At 44.5% G+C, this 24,116-nt stretch overlaps 1 protein-coding gene across 4 annotated transcripts in view; it reads left to right on the plus strand.

Moving 5' to 3' along the window:
• CELF4 (CUGBP Elav-like family member 4) overlaps positions 1–24,116 on the plus strand; it is a 2,081,001-nt gene that overhangs the window by 2,052,232 nt on the left and 4,653 nt on the right. For all 4 annotated transcript variants that reach the window (XM_033935324.1, XM_033935325.1, XM_033935326.1 and 1 more), the window contains one exon: positions 2,281–2,447. In XM_033935324.1, the coding sequence (XP_033791215.1) occupies positions 2,281–2,408 (128 nt within the window). In that variant the 3' untranslated portion in view covers positions 2,409–2,447. The remainder of the gene's footprint in view (positions 1–2,280; positions 2,448–24,116) is intronic.

Genomic DNA, 24,116 nt, shown 5'->3' on the forward strand with positions numbered 1-24,116 from the left:
GGTCACCAAGGCCGTCATGTCCCTTTCAAAGATCAGGGACAAGGCTGTAAGGAGACCACACCCTCCCCTTCTCAAGAAAGAAAAAGCCCGCCGTGTCATTTTGCACCTCTAGCTCAACCTACGGAGAAATGAAAATGCTGTGCAAGAAGGTCTGAAATCAAGTAAAATGGCCCATCTTCACAAAACCTCTATTTATTTAATTATTTGGGCACATACAGTACACTTCTCCCTCGTTATTCGCGGGGGATAGGGGCAGAGCCGGACCGCAAATGGCGAAAAACCGCGAATATCCGGCTCTGACCCATCCCCGCCTCCCTTCCGCCTTCCCCTGGCATCCCGGCCTTACCTGGTGGTCTAGCTGGTTTTTGGGGCAGGAGCGATCTTCCTACGCTCCTGCCCCGTGCAGATAGCCATTAAGAAATGGCTGTGGGGAGTTCCCTTAGTCTCCCCCCCAAAACAAAAATCACGATTATGTGAAATCGCAAGTAGGGAAACCGCGAATGGGGAGGGGGAAGTGTATATTTACTAAGGGGTCCTTTTATCAAGCTGCGGTAGGGGTTTAACGCGCGTAATACCGCGCATTAAACCGCCTGCCGCGCTGGCTGCTGACGCCTGCATTGAGCAGGTGTTAGTTTTTTAGCCGGCCGCGGGGGTTAGCGTGTGATGAAATGTCCGACGCGCTAACCCCACTAGCTCGGCTTGATAAAAGGACCCCTAAGTTATGAATAAGGAAGTCATCAGGGTAGCTTGGTTGAGGCTAAAATTCTAGTAGCATCCGTAATGGTGTTTTGTTCCTATAATTATGTCCTTGTTAATCCACATAGCTTTATGATGTTTAGTGATGTTTACCACTAGAGCTCTTCTCAGCAGATTACAAGACTACTTCACCTTTCTCCAGCGCATGCTACTTGCATCTACCTGTAGGGAAATTAGCACTATACACCTCAGGGCAAATATGAGAAAAAAGCTTCCTACCCATATGATTTGTATTCACAATACAAAAACAGAAGTTTTGCCTGAATAAATATTTATTCTGTCAAACATCTTAACTCAAACAACGCTATACAATATAATTTAATTAAATGGATCCACACTTCATAAGTAATTATTAAATCATATTAAACCGCCGAAGCCTTCACTTCAACAGTAGAAAACCCGGAACCTATTTGGGGTCCATCTCAATAATAGTTCGTATTGGTTTTCAGCTCTCGATGACGCTAATATAGCGAAACGTGGTGCTGCGTTGGGCTGACTGGTTCCAGTTGGGATGAAATCAGTGAAGGCATTCTAACAACTTTGGCTTATCATATCTACAAGACGAGTCTACGTCCAAGGAGTGCAACAAGTGACAAGCAGAGCTGAAAACCAATACGAACTATTCCTGAGATGGACCCCAAATAGGTTCCGGTTTTTCTACCGTTGAAGTGAAGGCTTCGGCGGTTTAATATGATTTAATAATTATATGTGGAGTGTGGATCCATTTAATTAAATTATATTGTATAGCGTTGTTTGATTTAAGATGTTTGACAGAATAAATATTTATTCAGGCAAAGCTTCTGTTTTTGTATTATGAATATTTTATTTATTCATTTTCTATACCATTCTCCCAGAAGAGCTCAGATCAGTTTACATGAATTTATTCAGGTATTCAAGCATTTTTCCCTGTCTGTCCCGGTGGGCTCACAATCTATTTATTGTACCTAAGGCAATGGTGGGGGATTAAGTGACTTGCCCAGAATCACAAGGAGCAGCGTGGGTTTGAACCCACAACCTCAGGGTGCTGAGGCTTTAGCTTTAACCACTGCGCCACACTCATGTAGGAAAAATTAAGGTACATTGATTTGAATAAACTAAGAATCGTAGCCCCCCCCCCCCCTCAACTCCAAGTCACGAGCGACTCTGGGCTGGTCTTTGCTTCTTTAATCCTGTGTTCCTGATGCATTCTGGGATTTCCTGGGACTAAAGCTGCATAGGATAAGGAGAGGTTCAAAGCCAGGACCGGGCGCCACTCGTGGCTTGCAGTTAATTAGTGGCGTTGAAAATTGTGTCCAGGACACAACTGGTGAACAGAGAGTCATGTGTAGTCAGCGTGTGTTGCACCGGGGTGGGGGTGCTGCTTCTGGGATGCTGAAACCTGTAACCTGCCCATTGGCAACCATCTCCATGCCCCCCCCCCCTTCCTTCCCTCCCACCACGATCATTCTAAGTGGTCTCACTGTATGTGTGGTGCTTCGGTGGCCTTCAGTTTCTTGAACCCTGTCTCCCATCATGTTTTGACAGGTTTTGTGAGTTTTGACAATCCTGCCAGTGCCCAAGCGGCCATCCAGGCTATGAATGGCTTCCAAATTGGCATGAAGAGGCTGAAGGTGCAGCTGAAACGGCCGAAGGATGCCAACCGCCCTTACTAAGAGACTGCGTTGAGCTGCTGGGAGTAAACACTAGCACAGGTAGTAACTGTGGGACGACTTGAGGGCTTAGCTCACCGACGCTCAGGCTACGCGCTCGGACTGCGCTGGCATTTTAGTCGTGTTCATTCATTTTCCATCCTCATTCCATGGTTTTCGCTCCAGCGTAGGTGTTGCTCTGGCGCAGAGCGAGCCTTAAAGCCGCAGGATGATCTGTGGTTAATCTACGTAGGCTGGGAATTTGGGGGAGGGGGAGGGGGGGCGATTTTAAAACACGGCGCCAAGAGGTAAGCAGAGATGCCGTCAGATTGACAATGTGGTGCCAGCGTCCACCAGGCCCATATTCTGTAATGCAGCACCGAAGTGCGACGACGTCTAACAGCAAGGCGTTGCGCATTTCAGTGGAGAATGGGCGGGCCGTGGGCCCGTCTCCAAGTTAGGCGTGCACTTGATAGAATACTATAAACGGTGTCGGGTCAAAAGCGCGCCGGGACAAAGGCGCGCGCAGACAACTGAGCGCAACGCGGAGCCGCACTCCGAAGAAAATTACTGTTTTAAAGGGCTCCAACGGGGTGTGTGGGGGGGGGGAACCCCCCCACTCTACTTTATACAGATCGCGCCGTGTTGTGGGGGTTTGGGGGGTTGTAACCCCCCCATTTTACTGAAAACTTCACTTTTTCCCTAAAAAACAGGGAAACAGTTAAGTTTCCAGTATAATGAGGGGGGTTACAACCCCCCAAACCCCCCACAACGCCACCGCGATCTGTATTAAGTAAAGTGGGGGGTTCCCCAACAAAAACCCCCTGTCAGAGCCCCTAAAAACACTCTTTTTCTTCGGCACGCGCTTCCGTCTTGCGCTCAGTTGTCGGCGCGCGCCTTTGTCTTCGGCGGTTTTGTCTATGAACCCTATAAACTAGAGAATGACACAGGGACAAATTTGTCCCCGCAGGAACTCAATTTTCCCATCCTGTCCCCATGAGTTTTGTCGCCGTCCGTGCCCACATTCCTGTAAGCTCTGCCCTAACCACCCAAGCCTCAAACCCTTACGATTTTAAAGCGTTGGAGGCTTGTGCAGGTGAGGACGGAGCTTAGGCATTGGTGGAATGAGGCATTATGACATCACAATCTCAGCTCTAGAATGTTGCTACTTAGGATTTTAAAGCGTTTGAGGCTTGTGCAGGTGAGGACGGAGCTTAGGCATTGGTGGAATGAGGCATTATGACATTACAGCCTGAGCTCTAGAATGTTGCTACTTTTAAAGTGTTGGAGGCTTGTGCAGATGAGGACGGAGCTTGCAGGAATGGGGCAGGGAAAAGGAAAAAAAACTTGCGGAGATGGTACAGGAAAAGGAGTTCCTGTGGGGGCTGGGAAACATGTGTCCCCGTGTAATTCTCTACTGAAAACCATACCCATTACTTGGGTTATCCAGGTGCACCAACTTACGCAGCCGTTGATCATGGTATAGGGAGGCACACCTACAGACGAACACCCCAATGCCAACCCTATGCTAGTGTTTTATATCAGAATCTTGGAGCCAAGATGCCATTATGGAACTGGCATTAAGCGTGAGTCATTGGGGTGCGTAGACTGAGGCGCCGATTTATAGAATTGCCCTGTATGTGTTTACCAGAGTTCCTTAACTTTCAGAGAAGCGGCATCACGTCACTAGGTCTGAGTAGAGATAAGCCGAGGTTGACAGTTTGAAAAGCTTTCTCTTCACCTGACAAATGTAACTGTAAGTGTGAACGCAGCTCGTGCTTCAAACATATTAGTTGTGTTGTCAGTTGAGTATTTTTTTAGTAGAAAAAGACAAGACTTTCAAGATGGTGCCAGCTTGTTTTTACTCTCACCTTCTTTTCTACAGACTAGTCTTTTTAACTTAATTTAAAAAAAACTGTGGTAGGAATAAGTAAAATACCAGGTTAATGCTTGGTTTAGGGTTCCAGACGTCCGGATTTCTCCAGACATGTTATCCTTTTGAGAACAAGTCCAGGGGTCCGGATGGCTTTTCAAAACCCGGCACTTTGTTGCATAATTGCAACGGGAAAGGGTATGCACGGACGCAGCGCGGTGATGTCATTGCGTTGTGAGCACGGATGCCGTCTGCGGGCAACAGAGGCGGAACTGGGCGCTTCTGGTGGCATGGCCATGGGTCTGGACTTTCCCAAAGGAAAATCTGGTAACCCTAGCTTGGTTGCCAATACAAAGGACTACTCAGTGGCATAGTGAGGTGGGACGGGACATATCACCCTGGGCGCCGTCTTCACGGGATATGCAGGTGCCGGCGCCTCGCATCCTCTTTACCCCCCTGTATACCTCTTGAAATGTTCGCCGGCACGAGCCGCCTCTTCCAGTTGCTGCTTATGTGGGCCTCGGTTCCCTTCGAACATCACTTCCTGGTCATGGGACCAGGACGTGACATCAGAAGGGAGCCAAGGTCGGCATGAGCAGTGGGTGGAAGATGTCGCTTTCGCCAGGAAACATTTCAAGAGGTTCGCGGGGGTGGGACACGCAGCAAAAAAGAGTGGGGGGGGGGGGACATGGCACAGCAATGCCAGGCGCCAACCTCCCTCGCTATGCCTTTGGGTCTTCTTTTCCTTTCAATCACTCAGATTGACCAGAAGGGCCTATTAGTGATCTGGCCTGCTAACCTCTAAGATTGGCTTTTGTTAAAACGTTCACTTATTTGCTCATTTTAATAGTCCATCCGATGACCCCCAACTTAAAATAAACCAAACATGTAAGACTGGGAAAATCGGGTAACCCTACCAGAAAGACTAGTCATATTTGTGCATATGTTACAAAGTTGGAAATTGGGAGACTGGGCACCCAAATGGCAGATGACATTTAAGGTGGGCAAAGACAAAGCGAGCAAAACCAAAGTGGAATTGTCCAATCAGAATGGTGCACAAAAAAGTGTCTTTCAACTCATCTGATGAATTCAATATCTTTATTTATCCAAAGTAACTCAATGACTCGACATGTTCACGTTTCGGCCTCCCGGCCTGCATCAGGAGTGGTTTTTCACTCGCAGCAAAACCACGGCGTTTTGCAGTTGCTACAAAGATTTGAAGCAACGGATTGATTGACTGGTATAAGACCCCATTTTACACCCAAAGACTCCTAAGACTCCTGATGCAGGCCGGGAGGCCGAAACGTGAACATGTCGAGTCATTCAGTTACTTTGGATAAATAAAGATATTGAATTCATCAGATGACATAGTAACATAGTAACATAGTAGATGACGGCAGATAAAGACCCGAATGGTCCATCCAGTCTGCCCAACTGATGAGTTGAAAGACACTTTTTTGTGCACCATTCTGATTGGACAATTCCACATTGGTTTTGCTTTTTTTGAGTTTTGTGGATTTGTTTCCCCTGTTCTTGTGTGCAAAGACAAAGTGATGCACATTAGGAAGAATAATCCAAATTATGCTTACTTTACGCCAGAGTCCACCTTAGGAGGCAACACCCAAGTAAAAGATCTGGGGGCTCCTTTTACGAAGGCGCGTAAGCGGTTTAACGCGTGTAACAGCCCGTGCTAAACCGCCGGCCGCGCTAGCCGCTACCGCCCCCCTCCAGAGCAGGCGGTAGTTTTCCGGCACGCGTGGGGGTAGCGCTGGATTAAAAGCCACGCACGCTAAAGCCTGTAACTCATTGAAAAATGCTCAAGTACCTGAATAAATGAATGTAAACCGTTCTGAGCTCCCCTATAGAAAATTGAATAAATAAAATAAAAATAAAGTTCGTAAAAGGAGCCCTGAGTGTCATTTTAATTTTATGCTGAAATCTTCTGCTCGGTGTGCAGCGGCTGCAAAACAAGCCAACAGAATGCTAGAAATGATTAGGAGAAGGAAGGCAAATAAGATCGATTATTGTAATGCCTCTTTATCGCTTCACGGTATAACCTCACCTTGAGTATTGGGTTCGAGTCTGGTTGCTGTATTTCAAAAAGCATTTTCAATAGGACGTCTAAGTCTGACTTTGGATGTTTCCTGCAAGATGTACAAATGTCAGGGGCGGGGAAATGTCCATTTTCAAAACCGCTAGACATCCAATTTAAAAAACAAAAAACAAAAACAAAAACGTCTTGGCCGTTAGGACGAACAACCTTAGAGGTGCCTAATTTTATGGGGTATTTTCCACCACAAAAACGTACAGGTTCCAAACGCCTAAATCCAGACCATTTTGGACGTGGGAGGGGCCGGCGTTGTAAAGACATCTCAACAGAGCAGCGGGGCGCCTCAGAGGGCACTGCTGTGAACTTCACATAAAGGGTGCCGGAAGTACATCTCACCACCACCCCCTTGGTGAGCCCTCCAAAGCTCCCCCAAAACCTACTATACCACCTGTCTTCCACCCCAATAGCCCTTATGGCTGCAGGTGGCACCTATGTAGAAGTATAGTACGGTTTTCGTGCGTTTTCGTGGGCTCACACTTTCCAACTTAAGTGTAGCGGTTACAGTGGTTTATGGGCCTGAGTCCTCCTCTGTATGGCTCATTAGCCCACCCCCTAGGCTTCTTAAAATGCCTGTGTAATTCTGTACTAGGATTTCCCATACCAGGTGCTGCTGTTCTAGAGACAGGTATGTACTGTTTCATGCAGAGGTTTTCAGGAGGGTGGGAGGGGGGGTCATTGACCAATGGGGGAGTGGGGGGTGTCATTACTTAAATCCTCCAGTGGTCATATGGTCAACTTAGGTTCCTTTTTGGCATTTAGAAGCGTTTAAAACAGGTCTAGCCTCAGACGTCTAAGCTCCGTCCTGACGTCTTGGAAAAGCGGAGACTTAGAGGAGACATGATAGAAACCTTCAAAATCCTGAGGGGCATAGAGAAGGTAGACAGGGACAGATTCTTCAGACTGTGGGGAACCACAAGTACAAGGGGTCACTCGGAGAAACTGAGAAAGGACAGGTTTAGAACAAATGCTAGGAAGTTCTTTTTTACCCAGAGGGTGGTTGACACATGGAACACGCTTCCGGAAGTTGTGATAGGCCAGAACACATTACAGGGGTTCAAGGAAGGTTTAGGTAGGTTCCTAAAGGAGAAGGGGATTGAGGGGTACAGATAGAAGTAGAGGTAGGTTATAGAAATGGTCAGGAACCACTTCACAGGTCATAGACCTGATGGGCCACCGTGGGAGCGGACCGCTGGGCGCGATGGACTTCTGGTCTGACCCAGTGGAGGCAACTTCTTATGTTCTTAAAAGGTTCAATTATCGCTGCAAGACGCCCAAGTCTAAGCAAGCCAAAATCCCGCCCCTAACATGCCTCTGACATGCCCCCCTTAAATTTTGGGTGCACAGTGGCTAGGAAGCCTAGCAAGATGTCCAGAAAGTTGGTTTCAAAAATCAGCACTTGGACAGTTTGGCGATTACAACGTCCATATGCCAATTTATGCTGTGTTTTGGATGTCTTTATTTTATTTTTATTTTTTTTAATGAACCTCATAGCAGAATTAGAAAAGGTTCAGAGAACAGCAGCCAAAATGATAAAGGGGGATGGGACTGCTCTCATATGAGGAAAGGCTAAAGAGGTTAGCTTGGAGAAGAGACAGCAGAGGGGAGATATGATCGAGGTCTACAAAATCCTGAGCCATATAAAATGGGTAAAAATGAATTGGGTGTTTTGTTTTTTGTTACTCTTTCAAAAAGCACAAAGACTAAGAGACATGCAATGAAGTTACATGGAAATACTTTTAAAGCAAATAAGAGGAAACATTTTTTTCACTCAACAAATATTTAAGCTCTGGAATTCGTGATCAGAGGATGTGGTAACAGCAGTTAGCATAGCTGGGTTTAAAAAAGGTTTGGATAAGTTCCTGGAAGAAAAATCCATAGCAGAATCAGCAGACATCAAGCTATTGAGACAGACATTGGGGGAGTGTGGGAGAGGGGGGGGCGGAGAAAGTCACTGCTTGTCTGGGGATCGGTAGCATGGAATATTGCTACTATTTGGGTTTCTGCCAGGTACTGTGACCTGGGTCGGCCTCTGTTGGAAACAGGATACTAGATTAAATGTGCTGTTGGCTAGTCATATTTTACTACTAATATTATTATTATTTCTTATGTTCTTACATGCACAGAAAGAAGAGCCCGTTGTCTTAGGACAAGGTTGCGCAAACAGGAGAAAGACAAGGTGGATGTCTCAATCAACCAAAATGGGTCTTTATTGAACTATACAAACGTTAAAAGAGTCCCAACAAGGATCCCTGTTTCGGCGCTGCTAAATAGCGCCTCCTTCGTAGAGTACCGTCCAAACTTGCGCTGAAAACCCATAGCTTCAGCCTAAGTTTGGACGGTACTCCACGAATAAGTGTCCCCCCGAAGAAGGCGCTATTTAGCAGGGCCGAAACAGGGATCCTTGTTGGGACTCTTTAATGTTTGCTTAACTCAATAAAGACCCATTTTGGTTGATAGAGGCATCCACCTTGTCTTTCTCCTTTTATTTTTCTTACATATCAACTTTCTAAAACAGGTTTTATACCTTTATGCAATCTACACGATCATAGGTTGGTATTTCCATGTGGTCAAATATATCACTATGTTCACCCAAATCTTGCTGGCCCAATCAAATAGAAGAACAAGGTTTGGCTTTTGTGTGCATGAAAGTTCTGCTTTGATAGGGTTACCAGATGGCCGGATTTCGCCGGACATGTCCCCCTGTTGAGGACATGTCCGGGGCTGGGGCAGGGACAGGGCTGGGGACAGGATTAGGGCATTACAGGGCAGGCCTGGGGGCGGGTCTAGAGGTCTGTATTTTTCGGCTGGAAAATCTGGCAACCTTATGCTTTGACTCATGAAAAGTCCTGGCCAGCATGCTCAAGACTGTTCCAATTTACAGAGGGTTAGACAGTAGGTAGCAAAACAAGAAAAGATTGTGGAACAGAAGATTGGATGTACCCGTTTGTAGTTTAATAAGCGATTAATTAATGCTCTTTTATCTGTTAATCATGCATATTTTTATTATGATTCTTAATATTTGTAAACCAAGTCGAGCCCTCTAAGAGGGATGAATCGAGATATAAATCCAAAGGACTGGATTGGAAAAATGATCATCTCAAAAACAATCCACAATGCCTTCCTCAAGGTCTTACAAGGTCCTTGGCTGTCTAGGTCTATATTGGAGACTTGTGTGCTGTGTTGTTTGCTTGCAGCCTCTTAACTAAAGTACCCCCCCCCCTGATATTCGCAGGGGTTCCATTTCAGGACCCCCCCCCCTCCCGTGAATATCGAAAAACCGCGAATACAGTTTTTTGCTTGGGGAGGCAAGATAGGGCAGCTGGAGCGCCAGCGAGTGATGAAAATCACTCGCAGTATGCTCCGACCGCCTCTTCCTGACACGCAGCTCCTGATTGGTGAAGCCCGACTTTAGGCGGTCGGAGAATACCGCGAATGACCGGGTCCGCGAACCGTGAATTCGCGGGGGAACACTGCACTTAGATTTTTTGTGACTTTTATGTTCTTATATTTAAAACAGCCAAGGACTCTATATGACCCCTGAAGAAGGCATTTTTATTTTGCCGAAACACGGCCCGTGTTGGGCCATTTGTATTTTATACATTATTTGGGTTTTTTTATCTTGTGGCTCTCTTGTGACTGTATTCACCCTTTGTGGATTGCTTTTAAGAGTATTGTTTTTTGGACGCTTATTAAACTACAAACTGGTCCATCCAATCTTCTGTTCCGCAATCTTTTTCTTGTTTTGCTGCTTTATTTCCTGCGTGGAGCCTTCGGTGCTATTTGGATTGGGTTGTTCAGTCAGCAAGCAGACATTAGCCTGCCAAAGAAAACTTTTAGTAGCACTGGGGGGAAAAAAACAGCCGAGTGCCAATCATAAGACGTTCAGGTAGGCCTGTGTCATTCACTGTGCACCTTATCTAGCCGAAATGGGGAAAAAAATTGGTCTGTGTTTTATTCTTCACATCCTGAGCACCATCTCAACCTAAATTAGAAGGAATAAAAGTGCAACAGTCTTCATCTTGACAGTAGCAATGAGGAAAATTGCAACAAAATGATTTGCAGTGCCGTCAGTCCAGAGAACTGTAAAACCCCAAAAGAATGAATAATGCAGAACATGAGCACAAGCAACGATGACAAAAACCTGCTCTTCCATTCCTATCCTTCAGCCACTACTGAATCTCCAGCTTCACCCTCACTACTCGACAGTGGCGTAACAAGGGTGAGTGATGCCCCTCCCCTGCCCTCTTCTCCCCTCTCCCCGCTCCTACCCGACCCCCCTACAGCGCCCCCACTTCCCTTCACCGGTACCTCTTTCATTTTCCCAGCGCGAGCAGCGTTCGAACTTTCTGCCCGCGTCGTGTCCGGCTCTCCCTCTGACCGTCACTTCGTAGGCGCGGGATCTGGAAGTGACGTCAGAGAGAGCCGACACCGATGCGGGCAGTAAGTTCCTGATTCTGTTCGTGTCGGGAAAATCAGAGAGGTACAAGGGAAGGAGCACACGTGTTCAGCAGGGAGGTTGGGAAGGAGCCATTTAAGGTTCGGCAGCAGGTCCCTTGGAAAAATGCTTGAGTACCTAAATAAATGCACGGAAACCGTTTTTGAGCTCCCCTGGGAAAGCAGCATAGAAAATGGAATGAATAAATAGTGTGATGAGTTTCAGCCTGTGATAACCAGAGCTGGTATTGTGACATCATAATGCCTCAGGCTCATTCCACCAATGCCTAAGAGCCAACCTCATCGGTGATGTCACAATGGCTTCATTGTCCTATACTTGGCTCACTTTTGCTACATTCTGATTTCTAGAGTGGCGCAGTGGTTAAAGCTATAGCCACAGCACCCTGGGGTTGTGGGTTCAAACCCACACTGCACCTTGTGACTGTAGGCAAGTCACTTAATCCCCCCATTGGCCTAGGCACATTAGATAGATTGTGAGCCTGCTGGGACAGCCAGGAAAAATGCTTGAGTACCTAAATAAATGCACATAAACTGTTTTGAGGTCTCCTGGGAGAACGGTATAGAAAACTGAATGAATAAAAAAATAAATAAATGCATTACTCCTTCTCTACCACAACCCCTCCCCCCGCTCCTCTCCTTGCTGCATGCGCCCCTTGCTTTCCCAGTATCGTTTTTGCTACCCGGGAGTGAGGGCGCTGCGCATCAGCGCTCTCTCCGACGCCACTTCCGGGCCCCGCGCCTAGGAAGTGGCGTCGGAGGGCGGACTGACACCGACGTGGGCGCGCTGCTCACGCCGGAGAAGTTAAAAAGGTACGGGGAAAGGGAAGGGGGCCGCGTGCAGGGCGGGGCACCACCCGCCCCGGGCGTCGTTCACCCTTACCACGCCACTGCCTAGCAGAGTTCTTTAAAGGGATGGAGGTGCCTCCTTTCGTAGTAACATAGTAGATGACGGCAGGTAAAGACCCGAATGGTCCATCCAGTCTGCCCAACCTGATTCAATTTAAATTTTTTTTATTTTTTTTTCTTAGCTATTTCTGGGCAAGAATCCAAAGCTCTACCCAATACTGTGCTTGGGTTCCTACTGCCGAAATCGCCATTAAAACCTACTACAGCCCATCTACACCCTCCCAGCCATTGAAGCCCTCCCCTGCCCATCCTCCTCCAAACGGCCATACACAGACACAGACCGTACAAGTCTGCCCAGTAACTGGCCTAGTTCAATCTTTAATATTATTTTCTGATTCTAAATCTTCTGTGTTCATCCCACGCTTCTTTGAACTCCGTCACCATTTTCCTCTCCACCACCTCTCTCGGAAGCGCATTCCAGGCATCCACCACCCTCTCCGTAAAATAGAACTTCCTAACATTGCCCCTGAATCTACCACCCCTCAACCTCAAATTATGTCCTCTGGTTTTACCATTTTCCTTTCTCTGGAAAAGATTTTGTTCTACGTTAATACCCTTCAAGTATTTGAACGTCTGAATCATATCTCCCCTGTCTCTCCTTTCCTCTAGGGTGTACATATTCAGGGATTCCAGTCTCTCCTCATACGTCTTCTGGCGCAAGCCTCCTATCATTTTCGTTGCCCTCCTCTGGACCGCTTCAAGCCTTCTTTCGTCCTTTGCCAGATACGGTCTCCAAAACTGAACACAATACTCCACTGAACACAATACTTTCAATCATAGACTAGTAGAGTAACTTTAAAAATAGGTGCCTAGATGCCAAAGATATGGGGGGGGGGGGGTTAAGTGTGATTTCCACCCACGCCCCATCCCCCTCACAAATGTGTTCACCTTCCTTTATATTACTCCCTAGATAAGAGGCACATCTATTTACAGGGAAGCACTGTGGCAGAAAATTTGGCATATTCATGCATCTATGCCGGGGGTGTCAAACTCAATCACATAAGGGGCCGAAATCTAAACCGTCGGCTAAGTCGCGGGCCGATGATTTTCTATTAAGATACTTAGGGGTCCTTTTATTAAGGCACGCTAACCGTTTTAGCGTGCGCTAAATACGCTCCTTATTAAAAGGACCCCTTAGTCTTAGTAGAAGTCTAGGGTTACAACCTCTCCAACCCCACGCCGGCTCTGTGATATAAACAAAATAAATTATAAAAAAGACTTTTCCTCTCTCTTTTAGGTCCTAGTTCACGCTTGCTGTCTAACACCAGCTCTGGCAGGATACACATTTCAAATCTGACGTATTGTCATCACAAAACAAAAAATAAAATTATTTTCTCTACCTTTTGTTGTCTGGTCATTATTCAAATCATGTTGGTCCCAGGCTCTGGTTGTCTTCTGATAACGTGCTTGCCAGGGAAAGCAGGTGCAAAGCTCTGGGCGCAGGCAGCCGGGAGGACCAGACAAACCTGAGCGGCGCCAGGAGGACCCAGAAAAGGTAGAGGAAGGAGCTCATGAAGAGCAGCGGCAGTGGTGATTGCGCCAGTGGTAGTGGAAAGCGTAGTTGTGCCGACCGCGGCAGCAGCACTGCCCCGTTCTTGCGCCTGGGCAAGACCCTGGAGGAAATCTTGAGTGCAGCCGCCCCTACCCTCACCAGCTTCGTTGGGGCAAAGCGTGGCAGCCGCGAGACTAGAGGCGCAACACATCTTGCGCGTGAACCTACAGCTGATGCGGCGCTTATACCCGATTGGGTAAAAGAAATGTCTGCCGGCAGGCCAGCTTAAATACAAATTTGGAATTGTCTGGCGGGCCAAATTTTATTACACCGCGGGCCAGAGTTTGACACCCCTGATCATGAAGGGCATAGAGAAAGTGGAGAGGGACAGATCTTCAAACGTTCAAAAACTACAAGAACGAGAGGGCATTCGGAAAAATTAAGAGGGGACAGATTCAGAACCAATGCTAGGAAGTTCTTCTTCACCCAAAGGGTGGTGGACACCTGGAAAGCACTTCCGGAGGGTGTGATAGGACAGAGTATGGTATTGAGGTTCAAGAAGAGATTAGATGATTTCCTGAAGGAAAAGGAGATAGAAGGGTATAGATAGAGGATACTATACAGGTCCTGGACCTGATGGACCGCCACGTGAGCGGACTGCTGGGCGCAATGGACCTCTGGTCTGACCCGGCAGAGGCACTGCTTATGTTCTTATGTCATTAATCTAAAGTAATACATGAATAATTTGTATGTACTTTAAGGAACTGCCCTGGTTACTTCCGAGGTAACTTTATAAAAGTCCTTTTCCTGTATAAAATTACCCTACTACAAAGATTCCCAAACCTGGCCTGGGGGATCCCCAGCTATTCAGGTTTTCAGCATATCCACAATGAATACAATATCCAGATCTCCCCCGAAGTAACCTGCTCTACTTTGTAACTCTCCTGGAAATGTCCAGATAATCTCTTGTGTAATCCGCCTTGAACTGCAAGGTAATGACCGAATAAAAATCACTAATGTAATATAATGTAATATTCATGAGATCGGTTTGCATACACTGCCTTGGCTGGCACATCAATCACATGCATATCCATTGCGGATATTCTGAAAACCTGACTGGCTAAGTCCGATGATTGTTCAATCTAAATCTTACTTCACATTTATGAAATTATTAAAGACCTGTTTATTTGACAAATAAGAATATTAATTTTGATATATTTAAATGAGGTCTTTTGTTTCTATTCTTATTGTCATAGTATGTTTTAATTTTTAACATTGTACTTGAATGTTTTTAACAATTGTATTACTTTTATTATATAATTTTAGATTGTACATAGATAGTGTGTTCTATGAAACTGTACCATGTGCTGAAATATTTCAGTATTTTCCTGCTGTGAACCACCCAGAACTACTGGTTGGGCGGTATACAAGAAAATAAATTATTATTATTATTATTATCCCCCAGGACAGAACATAAGAGTTGCCATACAGGGACAGATATTCTGTGTCCTAAAATAGCCAACCCAGGTCACAAGTACCTGGCACAATCCCAAAGATTAAAAGAAGAGTTTATTCTGGTTATCCTAAGAATGAACAGTGGATTTTCCCAAGTCCATTCTAATAAATGGACTATGGACGTTTTTTGTTTTTTTTTAGGAAATTAGCCAAACCTTTTTTTAAAATCCTGCGAAGCTAACTACTTTCACCACATTCTCTGACAACGAATTCCAGAGTTTAACTGCAGATTGATTAAAGAAATTTTTTTTTTCTGGTTTGTTTTAAATTTACTACTTAGTAACTTCATCGCATGCTCCCTAGTCCTGGTATTTTTGGAAAGAGTAAACAAGGGACTCGCATCCACTCCACTGCATTCAGTATTTTATAGACCTCTATCATATCTCCCCTGAGCCGTCTCTTTTCCAGGCTGAAGATCCCTATGAGGTTTGGAAATCAGTGAGTGGTGAATGCCTCGTTGCCTTGATTGGAGATAAGTCGCCAATATTCTTTCTGTTTAGAGCAGTGGGTGAGGCAGGAGGGAGGAAGAGAGAGAAGAGCAACTGTCTTTCATCAGAATAATCAAATCTGAGGGAATGATTCATGTTAGCAGGCGCATCTGTCTGAGGCCAAAGCAGAACCAAGATGCTGCTTTTAATAAATGATCTTCATTACATTTGGCTGGAAATACAGTCTGGAGAGAGACGGATGGTAATGGCTCGAGCAAAGTGAAGGATAAGCTTGGAGAATTAGCCGTTTGGAAATGCGCCGGGCTGAATTCGGCCTTGTTTGCTGAAATCCTCATTTCATCTGCAAGACAGAGAATCTGCCAGCGACCTTTCTTCTAGCTGTCAAATTCCATCTGTAAGACAACAAAACTATTTTCCATTGCTGTTTAGGACGGGAGATGAGGAAGAGCTGTTATTTAAAAAAAAGGAAACCGAGTTGCAGTGGTGTAGCTTTATTGGGTCGATACACAGATGGCTGAAGAGAAAAAATAGATTAGAGAAATAATAGACATTCCAAATTTGTAGGCATCATAAATGAAATGTACACCAGGGATACTGTAGTTAGGAAGATTATAAGTACTGTAGATACATTTTGTATGGGCAATAGATACTCAGATGCTATAGATGGAAAGGTGGCACGTCAAAAGCGCGAAAGACATTGGCGTGTCGACAATCCCGCCATGACACTTGTGCACAGGACAAATGCATGCTGCTGCTTCCGCCGCTTTCAGGCCTTCCCTTTGCGCTCTGAGAAGGGGTGTAGGGGGGAACCCCCCTACACTTACAACTTCTCGCGCTCCCATGAGGGGGGGGGGGGACCCACCACTACACTGAAAACTCCTGAAGAGCAAAAACGGGAAGGACCCACAGATGGCAAGACAGTTCAAGTTTTGACAACTCCAATAGGTTAGATCATTCTATTATGCAGTCCGACGCTGGCTGAATACACCGTGAGTGGGAGTGCTGTTCCGCTTTGGGGGGGGGGAGGGGGAAGGCATTTTGACTGGTAAGTTCAATACTGTCAACAACACTTGCAGTCTTTTTTTTTTTTAATCTTTATTAAGTTTTCAAGACTAATACAAAGTGCAGGAAATTATACAAACATTAATAATCAAAATACAGTAACGCACTTATATTCAATCAATAACAATGCAGAAAAAAAATAACCCCCCCCTCCCTTCTAATACATTCAATCAAGGAATAAACAAAAGAGATATCTCCCCCCCTCACCCTGTCCTGGATGTGCATGGAAATAAACAAAAATTAAAGACAAAAGACAACTATAATGATAGCTATAATATAATCACATATCGAAACAGAGAAACGCGATGGCAGATAAAGGCCAAATGGTCTATCCAGTCTGTCCATCCACAGCAACCACGATTTCCTCTTCTCTCTAAGAGATCCCACAAGCCTGTCCTGCACTTTCTTGAATTCAGACCCGGTCTTTGTTTCCACCACCTCTACCAGGAGCCTATTCCAAAATAGTATTTTTTTTAGATTATTCCTGAGCCTATCGCCTCTTAACGTCATCCTATGCCCTCTCATTCTGGAGCTTCCTTTCAAATGAAAGAGACTCGCCTCAAGCACATTTAATGCCATGTAAGTATTTAAACATCTGTATCATATCTCCCCTCTCCCGCCTCTTCTCCAAAGTATACAGATTGAGATCTTTAAGTCTGTCCCCATACGCCTTATCACGAAGACCACACACCATTTCAGTAGCCTTCTTCTGGACAGACTACACCCTTTTTATATCTTTTTGAAGGTGAGGCCTCCAGAATTGTACACAATATTCTAAATGAGGTCTCACCAAAGTCTTATACAGGGGCATCAATACATATGTGCCTGCTTAACCTTCAAGATGCTCCACGGCATCCTTCCACCTCTTATTCCTCTATCCTGGAATTCCTCAAATCCATTCTCCACCAGATCCACGCAAAAATTAAAACTATCCTTCCCCTCCTCAAAGGGTATCTCCCTCGTCGGTAAACTCGGGTCCTCCCTCCACTTCAGAATCGCTCAACTCTGGAATAGTCTCCCTTCCCCTCTCCGCAACTTGAGCCCCCTTCTACCATTCCGTAAGCTTCTGAAGACTTGGCTCTTCTCCAAAACATAACCCGTCCCCTCCCTATTATTATCACACCTAACCTCTCTCTTACTTACTTTTATAAACCCACTGGAGTTCCGTTGCTTCCTAACCATGTAAACCGTGTCGAGCTCCACCTGTTGGAGATGATGCGGTATATAAACCCAAGATTTAGATTAGATTAGATTAGATTAGATTTCTCCCTCCGTATTCGCGGTTTCAGCAATCACGATTTTGATTATTTGCGATTTTTAGTGTGCTGGCTCCTCCCCCAAATTACATCATCCATGAGCACAGTAAAGTATGGTACTGATAAAAATTTTGGCGCGTTTTTCCAAGCACTTCATTCAGAGAAAATCACTGCTTACCAGCTTTCACAGAGCACCAGGTTTCAAGGCTTTTTTGTTAGCATTTTCAATTCTGCACCCTCACCTCCCACTTAATTCCCCAACTCCCTCCCCAGGTTGCTTCCGTCCCTGGCGACAGAGCAGCGGTTTCCTGGGCAATGACCCGCGCCCGCACATGTCAGTGGTTTGCTTATGATGTCAGTTGTCTGCCCAGGGTGGTTACCGGCATGGCGTAAGGCAGGGTGTCGGGGAAGCGGTGGTGAAGGTGTTGGGAGACCGAGGTGAAACATGAGGCTGACGGAGGACGCGATGGATGGGCGGAGGAGCAGAGGTAGGGCGGCCGCAGAGACCATTTCAGCCTGAGGCTCTGCGCCGGGAGTCAGGCAGTGGCTGCTACATATTCTCTTCACTGCCGCAAGGGGCCTGGGGCAACCCTAAACCCTATGCAAATAAGTGAACCCTCATCTCGCATGGGTTAACCCCCGTTTTGTGCACCACTTTTCCGCCTGGTGCCTGAGTCTTTCCGCGCTCTGGAGCCTGCTAACATAAAATATATATATACGTTGCTGTTATTCGTGGTTTTTCCGTATTCGCGGGTTAGTCAATCCCCAATCACCGCGAATACGGAGGGAGAGGTGTACCTCCTTTTTATCCTGCTGGTCGTTCCTCTCCCTATGCACCCGTCACCTTTTCTACCTGTTTGGCCATACAATGGATAGGGCTGTAGCAGTTAGAGGTGATATGCTCAGGAGTAATCTACGGAAATACTTTTTTACAGAAAGAGTGATAGATGCATGGAATAGTCTCCCAGTAGCGGTGGTGGAGACAAAGACATGAGAACATAAGAAGAGCCTTACTGGGTCAGACCAATGGTCCATCAAGCTCAGTAGCCTGTTCTCACGGTGGCCAATACAGGTCACCAATAACTGGTCAAAAACCAAAGAGTAGCAACATTCCAGCATCTCAAAGAATAGTAAGATTCCAGAACCCCAATGAGAGCAACATTCCAGAGCTGAAATTGTGATGTCATAATGCCTCATTCCACAGTGCCTCAGAGCCAACCTCATCAGTGATGTTACAATGGTTTGATTGTCCTATACTTGAACAGCCTTACTGGGTCAGACCAATGGTCCATCAAGCCCAGTAGCCCATTCTCATGGTGGCCAATCCAGGTCCCTAATACCTGGCCAAAACCCAAGGAGTAGCAACATTCCATGCTACCGATCCAGGGCAAGCAGTGGCTTCCCCCATGTCTTTCTCAATAACAGACTATGGACTTTTCCTTCAGGAAATTGTCCAAACCCTTCTTAAAACCAGCTAAGTATAGGACAATCAAGCTATTGTAACATCACAATCTCAGCTCTGGAATGTTGCTCTCATTGAGGTTCCGGAATCTTGCTATTCTTTGAAATGTGGAATGCTGCTACTCTAGGTTTTGGCCAGGTACTAGGGACCAGGATTGGCCAGCATGAGAATAATAATAATAATAATAATAACTTTATTTTTATATACCGCCTGTAATCTTGCGACTTCTAGGCGGTTTACAGTAAACAAAACTGTAAATACAATCAAGAGAAGTTTTTACATACAGCGAATTAGAGAGTATAGCAGTGTATATCTCGTACAACGACTTACAGAGTGTAGCATTGTACTTCTGATAACATTAATAATGTTAGCGTCAGTTTGTGTATTGCAAGGCCTGGAAATGCCAAGTTGTTTGCCCAGAAGTAGAAATATTCCATAAGTTCATACAGTGTTCATGTTTAGTGATTAGGGGTTTGGGGTTAACAGTTGCAAGTTCGGGTGTGTGGTGATGTTACGAGGGGGGTTGATATTCCAGTTCGTTACCTAGGTATTTCAAGAATAGGTAAGTTTTTAGGTGTTTTCTGAATTCTTCATAGTTGTTTGTGTGCGCAATTAGTTTTACTAGGTCTTTACCCCATATGGCAGCTTGATATGATAGCAGTTGTTGATGGTGTCTCTTATATTTGCACTCTCTAGCCGGTGGGGAGATAAATTTCATGTGTGTTTTTCTTTCATGTCTGTTGGTTGGGAATGAGAAGAGGTCTGTAATGTATTTTGGGGCTAGACCAGAATGGGCTACTGGGCTTGATGGACCGTTGGTCTGACCCAGTATGGCTGTTCTTATGTTCTTATATGTACTTTTCTGGCACCTATGTTTGACCTGGCTGCGATTCTGCAACCAGCACCGGTGCTGGATTGACATGTGACTGGCGCCGGCTTTGGAGGCGCAAGCCCGATATCAGCACCAGTTGCAGAACCTGGCCCTTAATGCCTTTAGGAATGAGGTTTAGGTCATTCTAATCAGGTGCTTTACGGTCGAAGTGTAGTCTCCGTTTTATGTATCTCTGTAATTGCGTCTCAGTGAAGACCATTAAAGGCAGCTGCAGAGACATTGTCAATTACTACGAGTATTATGTTGAACATTTACTTGCCCTGTAGTTTTATATTGTGAAATATAAAACAAAAATATTACAATAGCCTTGTATTAAGTCCACTGTAGAAATACGTCATATTTTTGAAAGAAAAAGTCCCTCTGAATGAGGTTTTTTCCTGAAGCGTTGGACTCCTCTTCCAGTCGTGAGCGTGTCCCTTCTGTTCAAGCCCGGTTAGAAATAAACAAATATTCTTCCATGAAAAGATAGTCAATAATGCATCAACCGCACTACACTGCAGGAGAAAACATGGCGGCAAGAGCTACAACAGAGAGAGCATTTAATAGAGTCAACTTATCTATTCTAAGGAACATACAGTTATTGAACCTTGAGCTTGAGCTTGAGTTGGTATCCCATTATTGGAGGATCTGAGTGCATGATTTTATTTCTTTCTCATGATAAAGTCGTACTGATCATGGATGTGTATCCCCCCCTTGCTATTACAGAACGTTTCCATGGAATAATCATGCTTCTTGTTTCCTTCCAATGGAGAACTCAAGAATTGTACCCTATGTAACACAAAACCACACTGCGACTCAGTAGCGCTGGAGCCCACACTGATTCAGCAGTGTACATGTGTCCCCCCACTCTTAGAAGACAGTCTTTATGAGCAAAGAATTGGCGTTGAAATATTATATACAAATATTCATTTGATATCATGTTATCCAATGTTGGAATAGTGAATGGGTTTCTACTGTGTTACTGTACACTTAATTATGTGTCCATGACTTTTGTCTTGCTGTTAGGCCTCTTCCATTGTCCTGTGTTTCCCTCCCTTGTTTCTTTTTATTTGTCTAAGTTTTTTTCTCCCCCATTTATTATTTAATATAGAATTTCATAACAGCTTTCTGTCTGGTGCTGTGTTTTGGTGCATTGTTTTATTTTTTTTATCAATTGACTTGATATTTCCCTACCCCATTTTTTTTTTTTTTTTTTTTAAAGCAAATGACGTAAACAGTAACAAAAAAAAGATATTTTAAAAAGAAGCGAAAAGAAAACAAAGAAAAGAACGAACAAACCAAAAAAAAAATCTTTTCTTCTTTTGTCATTCAATCAAATTTCCAACTCTAAGCAGAACCAGTCATAGGCACCACCGTCTCGCGCTGAGCTAGGAATAAAAGTTCACCCCAAAGACGCGAGAGTGGAGAAAAAGAGTCCCCCCTCAGTCCGTAAGTTCCATCAACTCGAAGTTGAACGTGTGACATGAAGGCGTCATGTAACGAGTTAAAAGAATTGGTTGCATGACCTGCCGTCTAGTTTTGTGGTGGAGGTGCCGTGCTTGAAGCATTTTTCGTGGATGTTGTATCAGTTTATGATTGGCCAAGTCATGAATCACGTGTATTTTTTTAATCTTTGCACTGCCACAATTATTGGGGTGGTATTTTTTTGGTTTTTTTATGCCATGCTTCTTTCTTTCTTTTTCTGTTTGTTTTGTCTTCGTTTTCTCTCCGCTGCTTGAGGTGGTTTTTTCTTTTGATTCTGTTTTTGATTTCCTGTCCAGCGTTTGTTTCTGTTTTCTTGTTTTTATGCTCCTTCATCATCATGTTTAAGAGAAAGAAAGAAAAAAATAAAGATGGCAGATTCCTAAAGCATAAATGAAAACTGGGATTATATATGTACAATATTTTAAAACACCCTGAAATACAAGAGGAACTTTTTTTTTAAATCAGAAAAAAAAGGTAAAAGAAAATACATGGTTGGTTTTCTTGCACTTTGAAACTATCGTGACATTGTTTTGTTTTATTATGGATAAACAGGGTCCCTTTTTCAATTGCCAGGTTTTGGGTGGATCTCAAATCATTCTCCAATGGAAGGAAAAAAAAAATTTTTTTTTTAAAAAAAACTAAGCTGAATGTAACATTTAAAGTCAAACAATCAATAAATAAGAACTAAATTCAAAATACAGGAGAAAGCTAAAGAAAAAAATGGCGATTTGTGTCCATGCTACTAATTGTCAATTATCCTGGCAACAGCACAAAATTTATTAACCCAATTAAAACTTTTATTAACCCAATTAAAACTTTTCTAACGCTGAACAAGAGGAGTAAATGCATGTCGATATATGGCTAAAGATGCGCTGGGTGGGTTTTGGTTTACAACTGAAAAAGGGTCCTTGGCAAAGTGTTTGGTTTCTATCTTTATTTAGTGTTGTAATTGTTTTAAACTGCTGTGTATGGTTTGCTGTTTGTCAAAAAACCAACAGTGTTGAAACCTGCCAGCATGAGTTCATCTCCCGCATGATGACAGAGTGGGATCTTTGCAGCACTGGCATTCCTTCATGTGATAAGCCACCGGCCTTCATGTAATAAGTCACCTGCGGTTGCAAGAACAGCCTGCTTGCTAGGGAGAGATAGGATGAGTTCTTCTGCTGATCCTTAATGATGAAATATTTCCCGCTTCCCCACCACCCCATCCTCACCAACCCTAGTCAGATCAGCATTGCACTTGCCCTAATAATGACAAATATCTGTCCTTTTTATTGCATGATTTTTTAATTCTGTCATTTGCGCTGCCTTTTGGTTTAATGTTTTTTTTAAAAGCTATCGTTGGTCATAGGATGGCGTCTTTAACGTTAATTCCTCAGCCGAGTTAGGGGGCCTCATTCACGAAGGATCATTTTTACCATCGGATATAGCAACATCAGATCGTTCCCGCTCACCTCCATGCTTTCCCTTCAGGTTCTCTTGAAAGAGCCACCGTGCCATGCTCCGGTCTCCAACAGTGTCCTTCCCTTGACCTCTTCCATTTCGAGTCCACTGAAAAATAAAGAGACAAAAAAAATACACGCACAAACCAAGGTCCAGCACTGAAGCAGGAATAAAAAGAAGGCAACAAGATCACAACAAATTGAAGTGTGGGATCTCTTACTAAGCTATGTTACACAGCTAGCATGAGTCATAAGCAGCGGAATAGACCCCGCCCCCATAATAGTACTAATTGTAATACCATTTTTTCCATTCATTTTTCATATATACATACAATATAATCTTAATAACAACACATAATGGTTAACCACAAAATCAAACTACACAAAGCACACTGTATGCTTCTCAACATTCATGCCTACCAGGACACAGATAACCCCTATGCAAATACGGGACCACAAAGTAAAGCCCCCTTTTAGTAAACCGTGCTAGCGATTTTTAGTGCCGGGAGCCACGCTGAATGCCCCGCCCTGCTCCCGACGCTCATAGGAACTCTTTGAGCATCGGGAGCAGCGCACCGCATTCAGCACAGCTCCCGGCGCTATAAACCGCTAGCACGGTTTAGTAAAAGGGGGCCTAAAAGTGCTAATATATAAAAATGAAATCCTAAGACTCTGTATACAATGCAACAAACAGTGACACATGTCCCCTAATACTGTGCAAAATATGAAGACAGTAGATGTAAATTTGAAAAAAACTGATACATAAAAATCACTACTTTACAAATTAACAAATAAAAATAAAACAAATAACGAGAAATAAGAAAATACCATTTTATTGGACTAATCCATTTTTCAATTAGCTTTCAGAGGCCAAATCTTTCTTCAAGACAGTACAGTATACTGCTGTTATGGCATCCTGTCCTGACCTGAGGAAAGAGGTTTAGTCTCCCCCAAATTGCCTTTTTTCCATTTCCTATTTATAAACTTTTATAAATACAGTTACAATACTACTTGATTCTACATAAAGCAACAAAAAAATTCTTTCTACATTTTGTCGTTTCTGCTTTAATCATCTTCTTTTCGCTCTCTTCTTTCTATATAGTGTTTGTCCTCTCTTCCTTCCATGCAACATCTGCCCTCTCTTTGCCCCTTCCACCTAGCCTCTCTCTCTCTCTCTCTACCTCTTCCATCTACTGTCCATCCACTTTCTGCCCCTTCCATCCACTGTCCACCCTCTCTGCCCTTTCCATCCAGTGTCCACCCTCTCTCTCTTCCATACGGCATCTTCCCTCTTTCTATGTCCCTTCAATAAACAGTATATCCTGTGCCCCTTCTCTCCTTTGTACATGATTCA

Source organism: Geotrypetes seraphini, chromosome 1, assembly GCF_902459505.1.
Source record: "Geotrypetes seraphini chromosome 1, aGeoSer1.1, whole genome shotgun sequence".
Classification (NCBI taxonomy): domain Eukaryota; kingdom Metazoa; phylum Chordata; class Amphibia; order Gymnophiona; family Dermophiidae; genus Geotrypetes; species Geotrypetes seraphini.